The 18,450-nt window shown below is 34.3% G+C and overlaps 1 protein-coding gene across 1 annotated transcript; it reads left to right on the plus strand.

Annotated features, from left to right (window-relative positions):
- Positions 1–6,854: 6,854 nt before the first annotated feature.
- SLITRK6 (SLIT and NTRK like family member 6) lies at positions 6,855–15,642 on the plus strand. Its single transcript, XM_020912816.2, has 2 exons — positions 6,855–7,404; positions 9,780–15,642. Exon 2 carries the CDS (start codon positions 9,803–9,805, stop codon positions 12,329–12,331), a length of 2,529 nt encoding a protein of 842 aa, XP_020768475.2. The 5' UTR covers positions 6,855–7,404; positions 9,780–9,802; the 3' UTR covers positions 12,332–15,642.
- Positions 15,643–18,450: the final 2,808 nt, after the last annotated feature.

The following is an 18,450-nucleotide window of genomic DNA, read 5'->3' on the forward strand; positions in this document are numbered from 1 at the left end:
CTTTAAACCAAGGGACGTGTTAGAAATGAGTCTCCTAATTCTTATCAATATTATACCAATATTCAAGATTACTTTTAGATTGAAAATCCTTATTTTCATCCCTCCCCCCATATCGAGGATTTCTATTAATTTCAATGATGTTAATGTTTCGCTGAAAGCATGTGTTTCTGTGTATAGGAAGAAAGAGCAGGTAAGTGCTATTTTGAATTTCTTCTGTTCTTAAGCTAGATAAACTGTGTTTTTAACACTGCTTTAAGGCTTAAAAAATGTTTAAAGTGGGGAAATTTCTAAAATTTAATGCCCTTAAGTTTGAATATGTTACAGGTACAAATAAAACTACTTTTTAGAAATGCCTCTCTGACTACAATTAGCAAAAAAAAAAAAAACTATAAAATATTTCAAGGAGTATTTGCTTTTCTATAGTCGTGTGACTTCAAATTTAATACTACTTGATGCTAAAGGAACTGAAAGTCTTTTTAGTTCAAATGAGTGTTTTGTGAAAATTAGATTTTATTTCCCCTAGAAATCTGGTATGATATATCTAAAATTAACTTGATTCTTCTCTCTGTCCTTCCCTTCTTAAAAAAAAAAAAGGCTGTCTGTCAATTTAGACAAGTTATAACTTATTATGGGTTGTCTGATTCTTAGGTCTTAATTTTTATTAGAATCTCTTAAGTGCTAATATTTTTTGGTATTTATTACTTACTATGTGTCAAATTATCCATGTCCTGTTTCAATACAGGAATACATAAAAATTTTAAGTAATACTTCATTATTTTCCTGAACATAAGGTAAACATAGAAATGTTATATGGGATACGTATACTTTCAAAATATGTCATAAGAAAGCTGCAATTATTCCAGAAGATATACCAGATATATAAGAAAAAGTATATGGTAAAAGCATTGACAGGATAATTTATTAAAAATTTATGTTTATTTTCATGTGGGTGTGTAGGTAAATGATCAGTGCATTTTTTACATGTATATAGATGATTCTGAAGGAATAGCTTTCCCTGGGTATTTGAGTAAATTATTTACAACTCAAAAGTTAATTCCCTTAAGTTCTGTAACACTTTGAAAAATATTACATAGCAAAATGCAAAATTTCTTCTTTTGTTTTGGAGTTATTCAGCATGATTTCCATTAACAAAATAAGCCAACGATATTCACTGGAATCTGTCACTAATAATTCATTCACTTTCTTGGTTAATATTAATATTCCAGTCATGACATTAATAGTTCAGGGTCTTTTTATAGTTAACAGTACTGTTACTGAGTTAAAATGCAAAATAAAAAATGAATCATCTGTTGAACTATATACTTACAGAGTTTTCAACAAACATGTATACCTTGTCAATTATTTTTTCTTTATAGAACATAGATCCAATTGCAACACAAAATTATTTCTCTCTATATATATACATTATATTCAAGGTTATGATAGTCATAGCTTTATCTTACTGAAGTAAAATGAACTAAATGAGACTGACATATTTTATAAAAATGCTTGAATATCACAATTACAAGATTAAAGGTATTAAATTAAGTTTGCATCCTTCAGTGACATAGCAATATGTGATAGTAAGAGACAGTGAGATCCAAATGGTGACTGGCAATAGAAAGACACCCAGGAATTTAAAATTCCCTGTAGATAGTCCACTAAGCCTATCATGCATATTCAATTCAGTGATATTTACCTACCATTACTGTTAATCATCTGAATCCAAAGTAATTTAGTCATACAGGTTGTATTAAAATACCAGTAAGACAGCATTTGGGAAGATACATGGGGGTCAATCTTTACTTATTTATTTTTTTTCAATTTTTAGTTTTAGCATTAGATTTTGTTATATGGACAAAAATTTTAAAATAAACCTGCATATGTTCCTGAGAACAAGCAGGTAAATGTCCTAAGATTCCAGGATAGTGAGAACATACAAATAAATTATTTGACTTGAGTAACTGCTCATTTGACTGTCTTCTAAGTGCAATTCTGATACTTGGGGAAAACTATGAAGCAGACACTAGTGTTCCCTCAGTGAGTCTTTACCATCAATCTATTAACACAGTGTCTACCACTATCCCACTGGGCCTGTTCTCTTACACACTCCTCAATATGCATCATGGAAATATCCATCAGCAATTTTTAGCTGTTTTTTGTAAACTTTTTTTTTTTTAAGTCTTCTTAGTCATCCATTTGAAGTAGGGGATTTTTTAAATTTTTTTTTTGTATAAAGAGAAGACAACTTTTCAGTCCAAGCTTCCAGGAGAAAGTGTTTGGTTTTTAATTTTGTCAGGTTAAGCAATGGTATCAAAGAGTTCCTTTGTGCCAACAGATTTCAAATCAAAACAGGAAGTTTTATTGTAAAGCCTGTCTTAGAATAAGGCAATTTCATTATTAGTTTGCACCTTTTCTCTCAAATCAAATCGAGCATGAAGGAAAGTTAAGATTTAAATAGCAAATGAACCTTTTAATTAAAGGTTCAATGCAGAAGGCAAGTTTCCTAACACTCCTTCATGTTTCAATTTAAAAAGTATATCTATCATACTAATTTTTCTAAGATGTATAGACTTTTCACTTGAAAGACATTATTCTTCATGAATGTGTGCAAATGTCCTCAAATACCAAGATGTTACTGCTAAAATGTGAGAAAATCTATTCTCCTTCATACAAAAGTCATATTCCTTTTGCTAAATTGCATGTTATTGTCAGAAGTGAAGGTATCCATAATCATTATGTTCTGACTCTAACAGAACCAAAAAAGTAGGTAATTACAGTAAAGAGTTTGGGGCCTCTCTTCCAGTGAAACGTGAAAGAGAATCTTAAGTTCAATAATTGGGAATCAAATTCAGAGTTTACTGTACAACATGGCATTGCATAAGATAGACAACATTCTTTTATCATTATTTTCTATGAATGAGATTTGTGTATATAAGTAAAATTTTTTCAAGTAGACTTTACCTCATTATTATTTTAAATAAATCTTAATTTGAAATAAGAAAATGTGTTTATAAAATTTATATAATTAGTGCACAAGATCTCTATATATCTATACATTTAGATATCATTTGAAAATATTTGTAATATCCAATCTCAATAGTATTATCATGAATTTGATTGTAATTCCCTGAGAATACAGAGCAGATAGAGCCCACAACAATATGTTTCTCAAGGATGTGTATTGTGTTTTTCTTTTACAGTAATGACACACGTACTTTAAAAATGTCTGCTTAGAATAATTTCTTTAAATTCTTTCCTCAAAGTTTACATTTTTTATTAAAAGTATGAAATCACAAATACATATTCAAAGTTGATCTGTAGTATTATCATCCCGAAAGATTCACCAAATTTTATACATTCTAGCTTCAGAGTACATAAATATGCCTCAGCCTCCACCAGTGGCTTCCTAGATGGCTCAGTGGTAAATAATCCGAGTGAATGGAGAAGCCTCAAGAAGCCTCAAGGTCTTCCCTGGGATGGGAAGATCCCCCAGAGGAGGAAATGGCAACCCACTCGAGTATTCTTGAAAGGATAAACCTGTAGACAGAGGAGCCTGGGGAAGGTTACAGTCCATGGGATCAGAAAAAGTCAGACACCAATGAACGCACAGGTGCAGACTATACCACACCTGGTACAAAAGGCTTCTCTCTTCAAACCTTCCTCTTAAGTTAAAATACATTTGACATACATCTTCACTTTACCACTTAAATGTGGCACTGAAAAAGGTGGGGAGATGTTCGGAGGTAGAACTAGACCTAAACAGAATTTGAAAATCTCTCACTGTGATTTTTATTTTCCTTTTTCCAGTGAGCAATCTTGGATTTTCATATGATTTACATTCATAATGTAAATACATATACATTATCAGTCTGATAAAATATTCTTTCATCTGGTCTTTGTCACGTTGCATTTGTAAGATGATCCCCTCCACTACCTATTAAGCAGGGAAGGAGAGGCCTTCTCCAAAGTCCTGACAGTGAATGAACTGTGCAGCCTTACATACGCTGTCACTCTAAAGGAACTAACACAAACTGGTATATTTCTTCTGACTGCTTGGTACTCTTCAATGCGACTAGAATACTTTCTTGGTTACTATTTAAGATGCACATTCTAAAGAAGCATAACTTAGAAGATATCATTAAAAATGATTATACCTTAAAATTTTCCAATATGGAGTCACTAGGGGTAAACTACATGGAAAAATTACTGAGTGTTTATTACGATCCCTTAAATTTATCATTAATACTTGGAGCTAGCTACGCTGGGAAAGTACTTTTCCATGTAATCATTAGAAATTAAAAATGTTGCTAAAATAAATCCCATGCAGGAGAGCATGGCAACCCACTCAGGGTTCTTGCCTGGAGAATCCCATGGACAGAGGAACTTAGTGGGCTATGGGCTGGTCCTCAGGGTCACAAAGAGTCGGACATGATTGAAGCCACTTAGCATGCATGCATGCAACAATAATTAACACACTGGCCATGAGCATTTTGGAAAGGATGGCTGCATTATTGACTGAGTGCAACAACTGAGGAATTACAGTTAACAAAAGATAGAGATCCATGGATTTAGCTATTAGGCTTTGGTAAAGAATCTGCCTGCAATGCAGGAGACCCCAGTTCGATTCCTGGGTAGGGAAGATCCCCTGGAGAAGGGAGAGGCTACCCACTCCAGTATTCCTGGGCTTTCCTTGTGGCTCAGCTGGTGAAGAATCCGCCTGCAATGCAGGAGACCTGGGTTTGTTCCCTGGGTTGGGAAGATCCTCGGGAGAAGGGAGAGGCTACCCACTCCAGTATTCGGACCTAGAAATTCCATGGACCGTATATTCCATGGGGTCACGAAGAGTCACACAGGTGAGCTACTTTCACTTCACGTCACTTCATTGTGAATGTGCTAAGTTGTATATTACTGAGTTTGAAGTAACACCAAGTAATGCATTATCAATATTACTCCTTTGAATTAAGTTAAAAGTTACAGAATTCTTCTCAAACAGAACGCTTACCTAATCTTTATGTTCCCAACAAAGAGAGTTATTTCAAAGGCTTTTATTCACTTCTTTCTCCCCTGACTATTGTATAGTTAACCAGTAACTTACACATGAAAAAAAATAACATGTTACATATAGGTAAAAGACTCAAGATAAATAACATCAAATATATTCTAGGTATACATTATGAATAAAATCAACACATCCTCCAGCTGGAGAAGATATTCAATTTACAAAAAATTTCATTCCAGTTGTTCTCATATGGCTATTTGAACATCTTTTCCACCACAGAATGTACCTCAGAGCATTTCTCCTGTGATTTTGCCTCTAAAACCTAAGTGAATGCATTTGGAGAATTATGTCTATAGTGTTGGGAGGGAAATTATTCTAGTTCCCTCTTTCTCACTGATTCTATTTTTCGTCACCACCTATCTAAAGCATTAGACTGATTTAAGTTAACTTGACCCTCAGCTAGCAGTAGACTGTGTCAAAAAGTAATTCGCTTCTTTTATTCCCTTTATTATCTCATTCCTTATCTTTACTCTTTTACCACACTCTCATCCATATTATAATCTCTATCTTAAAGAACATAATGCTATTAAAATAAAAGATGAACTTAATGCGTGAGAAACTGTGTAATATAGGAAACAGAATATTAGAAATTGCCTTAAAATCCTTAGCTTTTAAAACAACTATTTCACAGATGTGAGAAATTTGTGAATCTAAGTGCATAACTGCAGACAATCATTAAATAACAACCTAATCTTGTGTTTTCCTGTTTCAATAATATAAAATGCATAAAACCTCTTTTTTAAAAAGAATAGCTGTTGCTGAGATGGAACCTAATAAAATATAGGTAACCTCTAGAACCTATAGGCAAGCGAGTTTCTAAACATAGACTGTTTCAAAATGAATCAATGACAGCATTTAGTATATTAACTTTGGCTGTGGAAAAAGTTCAGGTCCTTGGAATGTAGGTAAAGAGGAGTGATTTTTAAAACACAGGCCTTTGGGGAAATAAAGAATCTGACACTTGAGAGTTTCATTGGTGATAATTCAGAAACTTTTAAGAGCTGAAGAAACAAGTAACTTATTAAATATTATATTTTAGGAAAAAAATGCTCCCAGAGTTAGTATCATAAAAATCACCAGATTTATTATAAATAAATAAATAAAAAATCACTTGATTTATTATAATTGCTATATATTGAAATCACTACATGATGAAAATGCTTGTTTCCTTTTATCTGGAAAGACAATTTCACATTTTTGAGACTGATAAGTTGTTTTCAACTAAAGAAAACCATGTGTAATGAAGATTCTTGCATGCATTTTTAAATGATCATATTTTCATTCCAAATAAATACTATCTACCTGAAAAAAAAAAAGAACTTCATTTCTAATCTCATAATTGAACACTAGCTGTAGGGAAAGAAATAACGAAGTATAAAAGTTAAGAGTCTTAGACATGAGGCTTTAAATTGCTTCTCAAAAGGTAAATACAAAACTACAAGTATTTCAGTAAAGCAGTTCATGTTAACATTTTAAGAGTTAATTAGTACACAATTTCAACCTTAAGTACCAGTTAAAAAAAAATAAAACTGGAGCTATAGGTAGCATGCTTGCAGTTTTTCTGAACACGTGTGCAGACAGTACAATGCTGTGCTAGATGAGACTTTAGTATAGTGTATGATTTAGTCTGCTGTAATAACAAAATATTATTAAACATATGTCATTATTTGCATCAAAATTCACTTGCACTATATTTGGTATTTAAAGGGAGAGGAAGACCGTTTGCAGGAGGAGGAGTTGAATCCCAAGGTGGAGCTGTCTCTAGTGTTAAATGACACTGGCAGATTAAAGCGCTCTGATGGGGAAGGGCTTAAAGGCTGAGTCAAAAGCCAAGAAGTCTCTTTATTTACGCCTACCTCCCAGCCCTTGGCAATCTGACTAATAACAAACTGAGCTAACAAGAAAGACTAGAAAGGGAGGAAGGAGAACAGTGCTGCAGCTTGGATCTACAGCCTAAGAAAGCAAGAGTGATCAATCCCAGCTCTGTTAAACATCTTGTTTATTTACTGCATGCAGCAGCTTGCAAATGGTTAACTATATGCAAAAAAAGTCAGCATAGCTGTGAAGTATGCCGTGAATTTTAATTGGGGAATAAAAGGACAACTGCTTCAGGATGATCTAGTATGCAGTCTGCCTGAAATGTTTTCAATGAAATGCGCAGCATTTTGTCTTGGACCAGAGGTTTTAACTTTATAAAGCGATGGAACTTGCCAAAAAGTGATATTTGAGAAGAAAGAACACAGTGGTTGGTGTTTTCTTTTTTAATAAAGAAGCTGAATTTACTTTGAACATCTCTTCCAGCTGTGCATTACAGATAACGTCAGGAAGTCTCTGCTTTACAGGTAAGATGAATGTTTCCAGGATTTCCTTATACCTATTTTTGCATTATTCTAAAGTGATTGAATTTATGTTTGCCTCTCTAAAAAAATAACTTTGCATTAAAGGATATCCAGTTTCTTTCCTGTTCACTGGCACAACTAATGCAGTAGCAGATGCCTGTTTTTCTGAGCAGCAGACATCCAGACTAACAGCTGGCTGTAGAGAAGTAAAATCATCTGCCACTATTTCTTTTAGAGCACGCAGCTTGTTATTGGAAACTAACCTATGTCTGCTCTGTGAAGGAAAGATTGCTTTCAAATACCATTGTTGCATCTTGAATACAAGCAGAATATCAAAAGATTCTTTGTATACTGTGTACCACTTTTACTTTTTCCCCGACTTGAAAATATGTACAAGGAGATTTTTTTCACCTCTTTAACACTGTATCTCTATACTATCAATATAGAACCACTTTTAATATTTATGTGTATTTCTGAAAACATTAGAAACTGTTCCCTACTACATTTTGAAGCGCATAAAATGCATCTGAGATAAACATAACAAGAGTTTCTCATCTAGAAGTTATTCACTATTTTCTTAAGACATGTTGTCTGGTGAAATAAAGAGTATTCTTTCTTGGTCATCTATGGGGAAATATGGAGCTTAGCTGTGAATCTAATCCACAAGTTGAAGACTCCAACTCCAAGCTGCTTGATTCTAAGCATAGCCCTCAGAGCTGTTTAAAATCAAATTATTTCCCTTTGGAAACATTCAGTCAGCTAACTTTCCCTTTATATAGAAAGGCACTACTTGATTGTTTCATGTCTTTGGTTGTCTTCTACCTTTCAGAAACTTCATACTATACATGTTTTCAATAAGACTGTGTATTTTCATGGAATGGAAGTTTACTTTTGAGATTATTGATTGGGTTTTGGAATGTATTACCTGATTGTGAATTTTAATTAGAATCAAAATTACTGTTTACATCCTATCCAGACAAATGAAAGCACCTATCATTTCCAAAATTTGAATAGTTACAAGATGTGGTGTTTGTTTACCTTTGAATTTAGTCTAAATTTAAAATGCACTATTTGAAGAAGGATAATAAAATTACATATATTAGAGTTCAAAGTATTTACCACACCACTGCTGTTATTTTAGAGTTAGAATTTCTTAAATTGCTGTTTCACATCCATGTATTAAATTTTTAAGGAGTTGCAATATGTGATATGTTATCCTGAACTGTCACTTTTTATTTACCAAATTAGTGAGATCTTCAAATATTTTTATAGAGTGAAGTTTGTTTCAGAGTTCATTGTTTGCATCATTAAGCCTTACAATAAAGAAGATCAACTGCTTAATTATGAGATATTCAGTGCCCTAAAGTCTGGTTCAAGACCTCATTAGGAAATCATTTGTTAGAAGTTTATATGAGGTATTGTTCCTTCTTTTGTAAGAGCCAGAAATGTGTGTCACAGGTCAGTTTTTCTTCTTTACTTTTTATGATGTTAACCTTATCCACAGAATAATTTAAAAGTAATGGTGAATATTTCACCTCTAGAAATTAAAGTGTGAAATTTGAATGGACACCTTTAAGCGTATATATCTGATACTTAGGCTTATACAAACTACCCTAGAGAGCATAGTTAAAATTCTTTTATAAAGGTTTACTTTACTACATAGACATATTTTCTCAAATTTTTTAATAAATAATAGAATTAATAGCTTAAACCAAAATCAAATCAGGTTAAACACAGAGTTACTTGATGTTATATGGTGATATCCAGTTCATAAATAGAACTAAAGGAAATGCATACATACAGTCTTTCTATCATTTCTGAATTTCCTACAGGTCTCTCTGCTTCTGGCTATCTCTAGAGGGGTGGGAGGTGGGAGGGAGGTTGAAGAGAGAGGGAACTGATTCATGATGATGTATGGCAGAAACCAATGCAATATACTGTAAAGCAACTGTCTTCCAATTAAAAATAAATATAAAAAAAGATTCATCTAGGTTAGGCTAAAAAAATTAAAAAGTTAAGGTCTTCTCAAATATACACCTTTGTATCATATCAAGTTATCAATGGTCCATTTAGCCAACACCCCTCATATCTGTTAAAATGCATTAGTTGATGATAAGAACACAAATTGAAATACTTGAAGTTATCCTTGACCTAAATTTTAAATTGTTATCATAATGCAAGTTAAAAGTAAAACAAATCTCCCAGTCATAATATTTGTAAAAAATAAAAGAAAATGTGGACTCAGCAATGCCCTTATATATTTAAAATAATCAATATTTTGCCTATTAGGGGAAAACCTATCATTTTGAAAATGTCAGATCCATCTCCTCCCTGCTGCTGGCCACTAAAGCCCATTGCTATTGCATTTTATTTTACAGAATCAGATCCATCACATGACAACATGAAGCTCTGGATTCATCTCTTGTATTCATCTCTCCTTGCCTGTATATCTTCACAGTCCCAATCTCCAATGTCCTCTGCCTCAGCCAGAGGTTCTTGTGACTCTCTTTGCAATTGTGAGGAAAAAGACGGCACGATGTTAATAAATTGTGAAGAGAAAGGTATTAAGAAGTTATCCCAAATAAGTGTGCCACCATCACGACCTTTCCACCTAAGTTTATTAAATAATGGCTTGACAGTACTTCACACAGATGACTTTTCTGGGCTTACCAATGCTATCTCAATACACCTTGGATTTAACAACATTGCAGATATTGAGCCTGGTGCATTTAATGGCCTTGGCCTTCTTAAGCAACTTCATATCAATCACAATTCTCTAGAAATTCTTAAAGAGGATACCTTCCATGGACTGGAAAACCTGGAATTCCTACAAGCAGATAACAATTTCATTACAGTGATTGAACCAAGTGCCTTTAGCAAGCTCAACAGACTTAAAGTGTTAATTTTAAATGACAATGCTATTGAGAGTCTTCCTCCAAACATATTTCGATTTGTTCCTCTAACGCATCTAGATCTTCGTGGAAATCAGTTGCAAACATTGCCTTATGTTGGTTTTTTAGAACATATAGGCCGAATATTGGATCTCCAGTTGGAGGACAATAAATGGGCCTGCAATTGTGACTTAGTACAGCTAAAACTTTGGTTGGAAAACATGCCCCCACAGTCTGTAATTGGTGATGTTGTATGCAACAGCCCTCCATTTTTCAAAGGAAGCATACTAAGCCGGCTGAAAAAGGAGTCGATTTGCCCCACTCCACCAGTATACGAAGAACACGAGGATCCTTCTGGATCATTACATCTGGCAGTAACCTCTTCAATAAGCGACAGTCGCATGTCAGCCAAGACCACGTCTCTTTTAAAACCACCCACCAAAGCACCAGGTTTAATACCTTATATTACAAAGCCATCCACTCAACTTCCAGGACTCTACTGTCCTATTCCTTGTAATTGCAAAGTACTCTCCCCATCAGGACTTCTAATACACTGTCAAGAGCGCAATATTGAAAGTTTATCAGATCTAAAACCTCCTCCACAAAATCCTAGAAAGCTTATTCTCGCAGGGAATATCATTCATACATTACTGAAGTCTGATTTAGTGGAATACTTCACTTTGGAAATGCTTCACTTGGGAAACAATCGTATTGAGGTTCTTGAAGAAGGATCATTTATGAATTTAACAAGATTACAAAAGCTTTATCTGAATGGTAACCACCTGACCAAATTGAGTGGAGGTATGTTTCTTGGTCTCCACAATCTTGAGTACTTATATCTTGAATACAATGGTATTAAGGAAATATTACCTGGAACTTTCAACCCAATGCCTAAACTGAAAGTGCTCTATTTAAACAACAACCTCCTACAAGTTTTACCACCACATATTTTTTCAGGGGTTCCTCTTACGAGGATAAACCTTAAAACAAACCAATTTACTCATCTACCTGTAAGTAATATCTTGGATGACCTTGATTTACTGACCCAGATTGACCTTGAGGACAACCCCTGGGACTGTTCCTGTGACCTGGTTGGATTGCAGCAATGGATACAAAAGTTAAGTAAGAACACAGTGACAGATGAAATACTCTGCACCTCTCCAGAGCACTTACACAAAAAGGAATTGAAAGCACTCAATAGTGAACTTCTTTGCCCAGGTTTGGTCAATAACCCATCCCTACCAACTCAGACTAGTTACATCATTGTCAATACGCCTACAACCGCAACTGCAGCTGATGCTATTTTTAAATCACTTACTGACGCAGTACCACTATCTGTTTTAATACTAGGTCTGCTGATTGTATTCATAACTATTGTGTTCTGTGCTGCAGGGATAGTGGTTTTTGTCCTCCACCGCAGGAGAAGATACAAAAAGAAACAAGCAGATGAGCAGATGAGAGACACCAGCCCTGTGCATCTCCAGTATAGCATGTACGGCCATAAGACAACTCACCACACCACTGAAAGACCCACAGCATCACTCTATGAGCAGCACATGGTGAGCCCCATGGTTCACGTCTATAGGAGCCCATCCTTTGGCCCAAAGCATCTGGAAGAAGAAGAAGAAAGGAATGAGAAAGAGGGAAGTGATGCAAAACATCTCCAAAGAAGTCTTTTAGAACGAGAAAATCAGTCCCCACTCACAGGTTCAAATATGAAGTACAAAACCACAGACCAATCCACTGAATTTTTAACCTTCCAGGATGCCAGTTCATTATACAGGAACATATTAGAGAAAGAAAGGGAACTTCAGCAACTGGGAATCACAGAATACCTAAGGAAAAACATTGCTCAACTTCAGCCTGATATGGAGGTACATTATCCAGGAGCCCAAGAAGAGTTAAAGTTGATGGAGACATTAATGTACTCAAGGTCAAGGAAGGTATTAGTGGAACAGACTAAAAATGAGTATTTTGAGCTGAAAGCTAATTTACATGCTGAACCTGATTACTTAGAAGTCCTGGAGCAGCAAACATAGAGAGTTCGAGGGCTTCTGCAGAAATGCTGTGATTCTGTCTTAAGTCCAGACCTTGTATATAAGTGCCTTATATGAATATGTCATCAATCAGAACTTAAGCACAGCAGCAATCCTATGGGAAAAGAAAAAGAAACTCAGGGATCACTGGGAGAAGCCATTGCATTGTCTTCAGGCAATTTTGTCTATCCCCAATAAAATAAATCCTTGCATGCAAATCATTCAAGGATTACATTAATATTTTCCCATATAAGTAAAGTGTTTCATAGATGTCCTCTTGCACATCTAAAAGGGTTCAATATTTAACCCTTAATTTCTTGAGTTATATTACCCATGGATTAAATAGAATTGGATTTTTGTCATTTAAAAACTATAACAGTAAATGTAGTTATAATATGTAAAAAATGTTTGTTTATAAAACCATTAAATGTACTTACAAAAGTGTAAATTGTTAGATACACCAACTTTTCTTGCAATAAAGGCAAAAGGAACTGGAACTTTAAAATTAACAAATAGTAATATAAAAGAAAAAATGGAAAGTTGAATTACATAGAGTATGAGTGGCTCAAAACTTTGAAACTTTGAGAATTAAAAAATGCCACTGATTGCTTTCTGAATTTAAAAATAAGAATGATTAACAGTTCAGGTGGAATGAGGAAGAAAACATTTTGGTTTTTCTGCACATTTTGTGTGGACAATCTTCTTGTTAATGCTGCTGTGAACTAAGGTATGTCATTTGCGCTCAAAGTTTAATTCTTACTCTTGGGATATTTTGAAAATGCTACTGATATTCAACTGTAAATATGATTAGTGCATCTATTAAGTTTGGATTCTTTCATAGCATTAATCCTTTGTAAATTTGAATATCAAGATAGAAATATATTTCTTGTGGCAAGTAATAATTCACTGGTGTAAAAAAAATAGGAAAATTATTTTATTTTTATTGATGTACACTGATAGATGCCATAAATTAGTAGCAAAAGGCACATCTAAGGGTAAGTGGTTTAAGTTGCCTCAAGAGTGGGACAATGTAGCTTTATTTTACAAGAAAGTATAGCTAGATTTTTATGAACTATTTATTCTGTACAGTTTTGTATATTTTTGGTTCACAAAGGTAATTATTCTTGGGTGCCTTTCAAGAAAATTAAAAGTACTGCTCACTACAATAAAACTAAAATGAAAACCCTTTTTTAATATGTGCTTTCTTCAATTAGTCTGATTTGTAATTCAGTCCAGTCAGGATTAACACATGCACATTCATGCAGGCACTCAGGCACAAACACACAAAACAAGATTTCTATTTGTTGTCACCCACACAGAGCATTTTCTTTACCGTGTGTGAAAAGGCCTTTCAGTGTCACAATGTGATTGTCATGGAGCCCAACTAAATGGCCCATAATTTTCCCTTTCTGGCAAATCATTTTCCTACTTAATACAAGTAGAAATGATTTAATTTTCTTCTTTCTGGTTACAGAATCAATTATACAGAAAATTTTCACAAGGCAAACTGTAATTAATCAAGGTATTTTAGTTCTGTGGTGTTCACCATTCAGATGCATGCACAGGGTGAGGAAGGAATATATTTTCTATTAGAAAGGAATTTAATTTACTTTATACTATTTTAGTGATTCATGAATGTTCTATTAAATGAGTTGGTTTTCAACACTCAACTGTCTGCATGACTAGCTAAATATACTTTCTTTCTTTGACTATGAATGAGAAGACTTCCCTTTTAATAAAAACAGTAGGAGCCTGTGTGGCATGGTATGAAGAACAGTTATGGGTCTATTATGACATCATATCACTAGGTTTCTAAAAAATCATTGCATATACTAATATAAAGCAATAATAAATTATGTATTAATAATTAAAAGATTCATTGAAAATCTACATTTCTTCATTAACCTTTAAGGTTGGAAATCAAAAAAATGAGAAATCTTTTTTACTTATTTATTTTTTGGGGGGGGAATCTTTTCTAAATTAACACTTACTAAAGGGAAATCTAGGTTCGTGCATAATACTTTATATGTTTATCCACTAAAAGTACTCAGCACAGTAATGAACAGTAAACCCTCCAAGGCATTAATTTAAATGTTACATTCTAAAAAAAAGAACAAAGCAAGAGCAGCATTCATGTTACTGCACTTCTGCTCAGAAGAGTACCTGCAAGTATTTCCTGATTCCAATCAAGTGCACAGAAGTATCAGACCTCACTTGCCTGCAGGATCTTTGGAATGGATCCATGAATGCAGACAGAGACATGTCCTGAGGAACATTCTTCTGAGTGAGGTAAATATTTTTTTTTTAAATCTTTATTGTTAATTGCCAAAAGTAATAATATTCACTCAACTTAAAAATCAAAGACAGAACAAAACTGTCTATGGTGTTATGTAAATATATCTTTCAAATTAGGTACAACCCCTAATTATATAACATCAACTTTGTACGCTGTTACAAAAAATCTTAACGAACTTATCTGTCAACCAAATAAAACCCTATGGAGTCTGGATATTATTTACAATGATGCAGAAATAATTACAGTTTCCAAAGAGTATCAGATTTTTAAAGCTTAGCTGTTTCATTCATGATAGAACCTTTATGTAATTTGTTTCCCTACTACAAGTAGTTGAGAGGTGGAAACTCCAGTGATGATCTTTAATTCTTAACAGGTCTTGTGATTCATGATAATCACTCAGAACTTTGGTTATTTTACCTGGATTTCCTATTCTTCTCCCTGCCCCCTCACCTACAGAATAATTTTTATTATATTGCCTGGGTTATTACCTACAAGGCTAAAGTGGCCTCTTTCTGCAATTAATTGTTAGATTCAAAATCCCAAATCATAATTCAGTATGATCAGACATTTACAAATACCTGGGCTTTCTTAAAATAGACTTTTCATCACTCGATGAAATTTTTTTAAATTTAAACAAACATTACTCTCTGTTCACAATACATGAGGGCAACTTTTCACTCATGTCTGAATCTTGGATGTTTCTAATATCATGGTAGTAATATATAATCATACTGGATCAAAACTTTTCAATTCTGTCAATCTGTTATACACAAATTGTATGAATCTGTATTTAATGAATTTTTTCACTCAATTACCATTAAAATATTTACTGGGAATAGAAGAGTGTTCTTCAAATATCTTCCATTGATCTCCATACTAGGATGATAATCTAACTTATGTAAAAAAGGAATATATCAATAACTCTGATTCTCCCTCTTGAATCAATCTTAAACCACAGAGGAAAATTTTTCCTTCCTAATCAAATAATAACTAAATGGAAGGATCATCTTAGTGGCCTTTAAGCTGCCTGATCCAATTACTTTAAAAAGCTTAAGTTTTAAACCAGGATTGAAAAAAGTGATATGGCTATCCCCTGGTCATTAAAATGCATATTTTAATATACTGGTGTATATATGTATATGTAAATAATTATACACTTATATATGCATGCTATGAATGTTTAAGTCGTTTCAGTCATGTGCAATTCTTTGCGACCCTATGGACTGTAGTCCACCAAGCTCCTCTGTCCATGGCATTTCCCAGGCAACAACATTGGAGTGGGTTGCCAGGCATAGAACCTGTGTCTCCTGAACGGCAGGCAGATTCTTTATCACTGAGCCACAGGGGAAGCACGTTTATAAATGACTACATACATATATTTTTGGAGAACTAATAAAGATAAATGGGTAGATGATGGATGGATAGTCTCAACATGCATGTAATTTATTCATAATATTATTTTATGATACCCAGTAGATGTATAATTGAAGGTATTTGTAAAAGAATAATAGTAAATACATTGCAAAGTTGTTGGACAATAAACTGTTTTCTTTTAACATAAGCAAACACATATCAAAGGGAAGATCACACTATTTCTCATTTAGAAGACTTTCCACATAATTATTTTTGGCAGAAGCTGTTCTCTACATAAAAAGAGTTATGCATGTGCAGAAAATGCTGACCATTTAGAAACAGAAGTTTGGATCTCCTGGTAATAGGGAAATGGTTTGTAAATTAATTTAAGGATTCTTCTCTATTTCTGTTCCCTGAACACTTTTATGATTCAAATATAAGCAGCCACAATTTTCTTCTTGAGAAGGTGGGACATCATAAATGGACACTATTTTATAATATGAAAGGAGACAATTACAAGAAGTGAAAGTGTTAGTCAGCCTATCGTGTCCAACTCTTTGCAACCATGGACTGTAGCCCACCAGGCTTCTCTGTTCATGCCCTTCTCCAGGGGATCTTACTGATCCAGGGATCGAACCCAGGTCTCCCGCATTGCAGGGAGATTGTATACTGTTTGAGCTACCCCGGAAGCCCAATTACAACAAGTGACCCTATATCCGGGCAGCCAAGTCAAGAATGATCTCTTTGATGACGAGAAGACAAGTGATTAAAAATATAGTTATCTCTTTGTGCCTTTTCAATTCCATACAAACTGAAATACAGATAGTTGTCCAAATATTCCCTGATATTTATAATGACAATAAATATAGAACTGCTATTATCAACTTATAAAATATAACTCTATCATTAAAATTACATTCTTTAACAAATTTCTGTCTTATATGGAAATAAATCCCATTATTTCTTTTATAGAACACACCTATCTTTTTTAAAATTGAACTTATTTATTGCACACACATCTATTTTTTTTTCCATTTATTTTTATTTGTTGGAGGCTAATTACTTTACAACATTGCAGTGGTTTTTGTCATACATTGAAATGAATTAGCCATGGATTTACATGTATTCCCCATCCCGGTCCCCCCTCCCACCTCCCTCTCCACCCCATCCCTCTGGGTCTTCCCAGTGCACCAGGCCTGAGCACTTGTCTCATGCATCCAACCTGGGCTGGTGATCTGTTTCACCCTAGATATACATGTTTCGATGCTGTTCTCTTGAAACATCCCACCCTCGTCTTCTCCCACAGAGTCCACAAGTCTGCTCTATACATCTGAGTCTCTTTTTCTTTTTTTGCATATAGGGTTATCGTTACCATCTTTCTAAATTCCATATATATGTGTTAGTATACTGTAATGGTCTTTATCTTTCTGGCTTACTTCGCTCTGTATAATGGGCTCCAGTTTCATCCATCTCATTAGAACTGATTCAAATGAATTCTTTTTAATGGCTGAGTAATATTCCATGGTGTGTATGTACCACAGCTTCCTCATCCATTCGTCTGCTGATGGGCATCTGGGTTGCTTCCATGTCCTGGCTATTATAAACAGTGCTGCGATGAACATTGGGGTGCACGTGTCTCTTTCAGATCTGGTTTCCTCAGTGTGTATGCCTAGAAGTGGGATTGCTGGGTCATATGGCAGTTCTATTTCCAGCTTTTTAAGGAATCTCCACACTGTTCTCCATAGTGGCTGTACTAATTTGCATTCCCACCAACAGTGTAAGAGGGTTCCCTTTTCTCCACACCCTCTCCAGCATTTATTGCTTGTAGACTTTTGGATAGCAGCCATCCTGACTGGAGTGTAATGGTACCTCATTGAGGTTTTGATTTGCATTTCTCTGATAATGAGTGATGTTGAGCATCTTTTCATGTGTTTTTTTTTTTGCCATCTGTATGTCTTCCTTGGAGAAATGTCTGTTTAGTTCTTTGGCCCATTTTTTGATTGGGTCATTTATTTTTCTGGAATTGAGCTGCAGGAGTTGCTTATATGTTTTTGAGATTAATCCTTTGTCTGTTGCTTCATTTGCTATTATTTTCTCCCAATCTGAGGGCTGTCTTTTCACCTTGCTTGTAGTTTCCTTTGTTGTGCAAAAGCTTTTAAGTTTAATTAGGTCCCATATGTTTATTTTTGCTTTTGTTTCTAAAAGTCTGGGATGTGGGTCATAGAGGATCCTGCTGTGATTTATGTCGGAGAGTGTTTTGCCTATGTTCTCCTCTAGGAGTTTTATAGTTTCTGGTCTTACATTTAGATCTTTAATCCATTTTGAGTTTATTCTATACATCTATTCTTATGTATATGGAAAAGAGGAGATGGTCAGATATAGCTGCACTGAGAGTATAGACAGACAAATACTGCCCTGTTAGTGAATGTTCTTCAGGAGATTAGTGAATAAAAATGGAAACAATTCAAAACAA

This window comes from Odocoileus virginianus, chromosome 8, assembly GCF_023699985.2.
Source record: "Odocoileus virginianus isolate 20LAN1187 ecotype Illinois chromosome 8, Ovbor_1.2, whole genome shotgun sequence".
Taxonomy (NCBI): Eukaryota; Metazoa; Chordata; class Mammalia; order Artiodactyla; family Cervidae; genus Odocoileus; species Odocoileus virginianus.

Coding starts and splice junctions, on each gene's coding strand:
- SLITRK6 (XM_020912816.2), top strand. CDS start 9,803: ATGAAGCTCTGGATTCATCTCTTGTATTCATCTCTCCTTGCCTGTATA.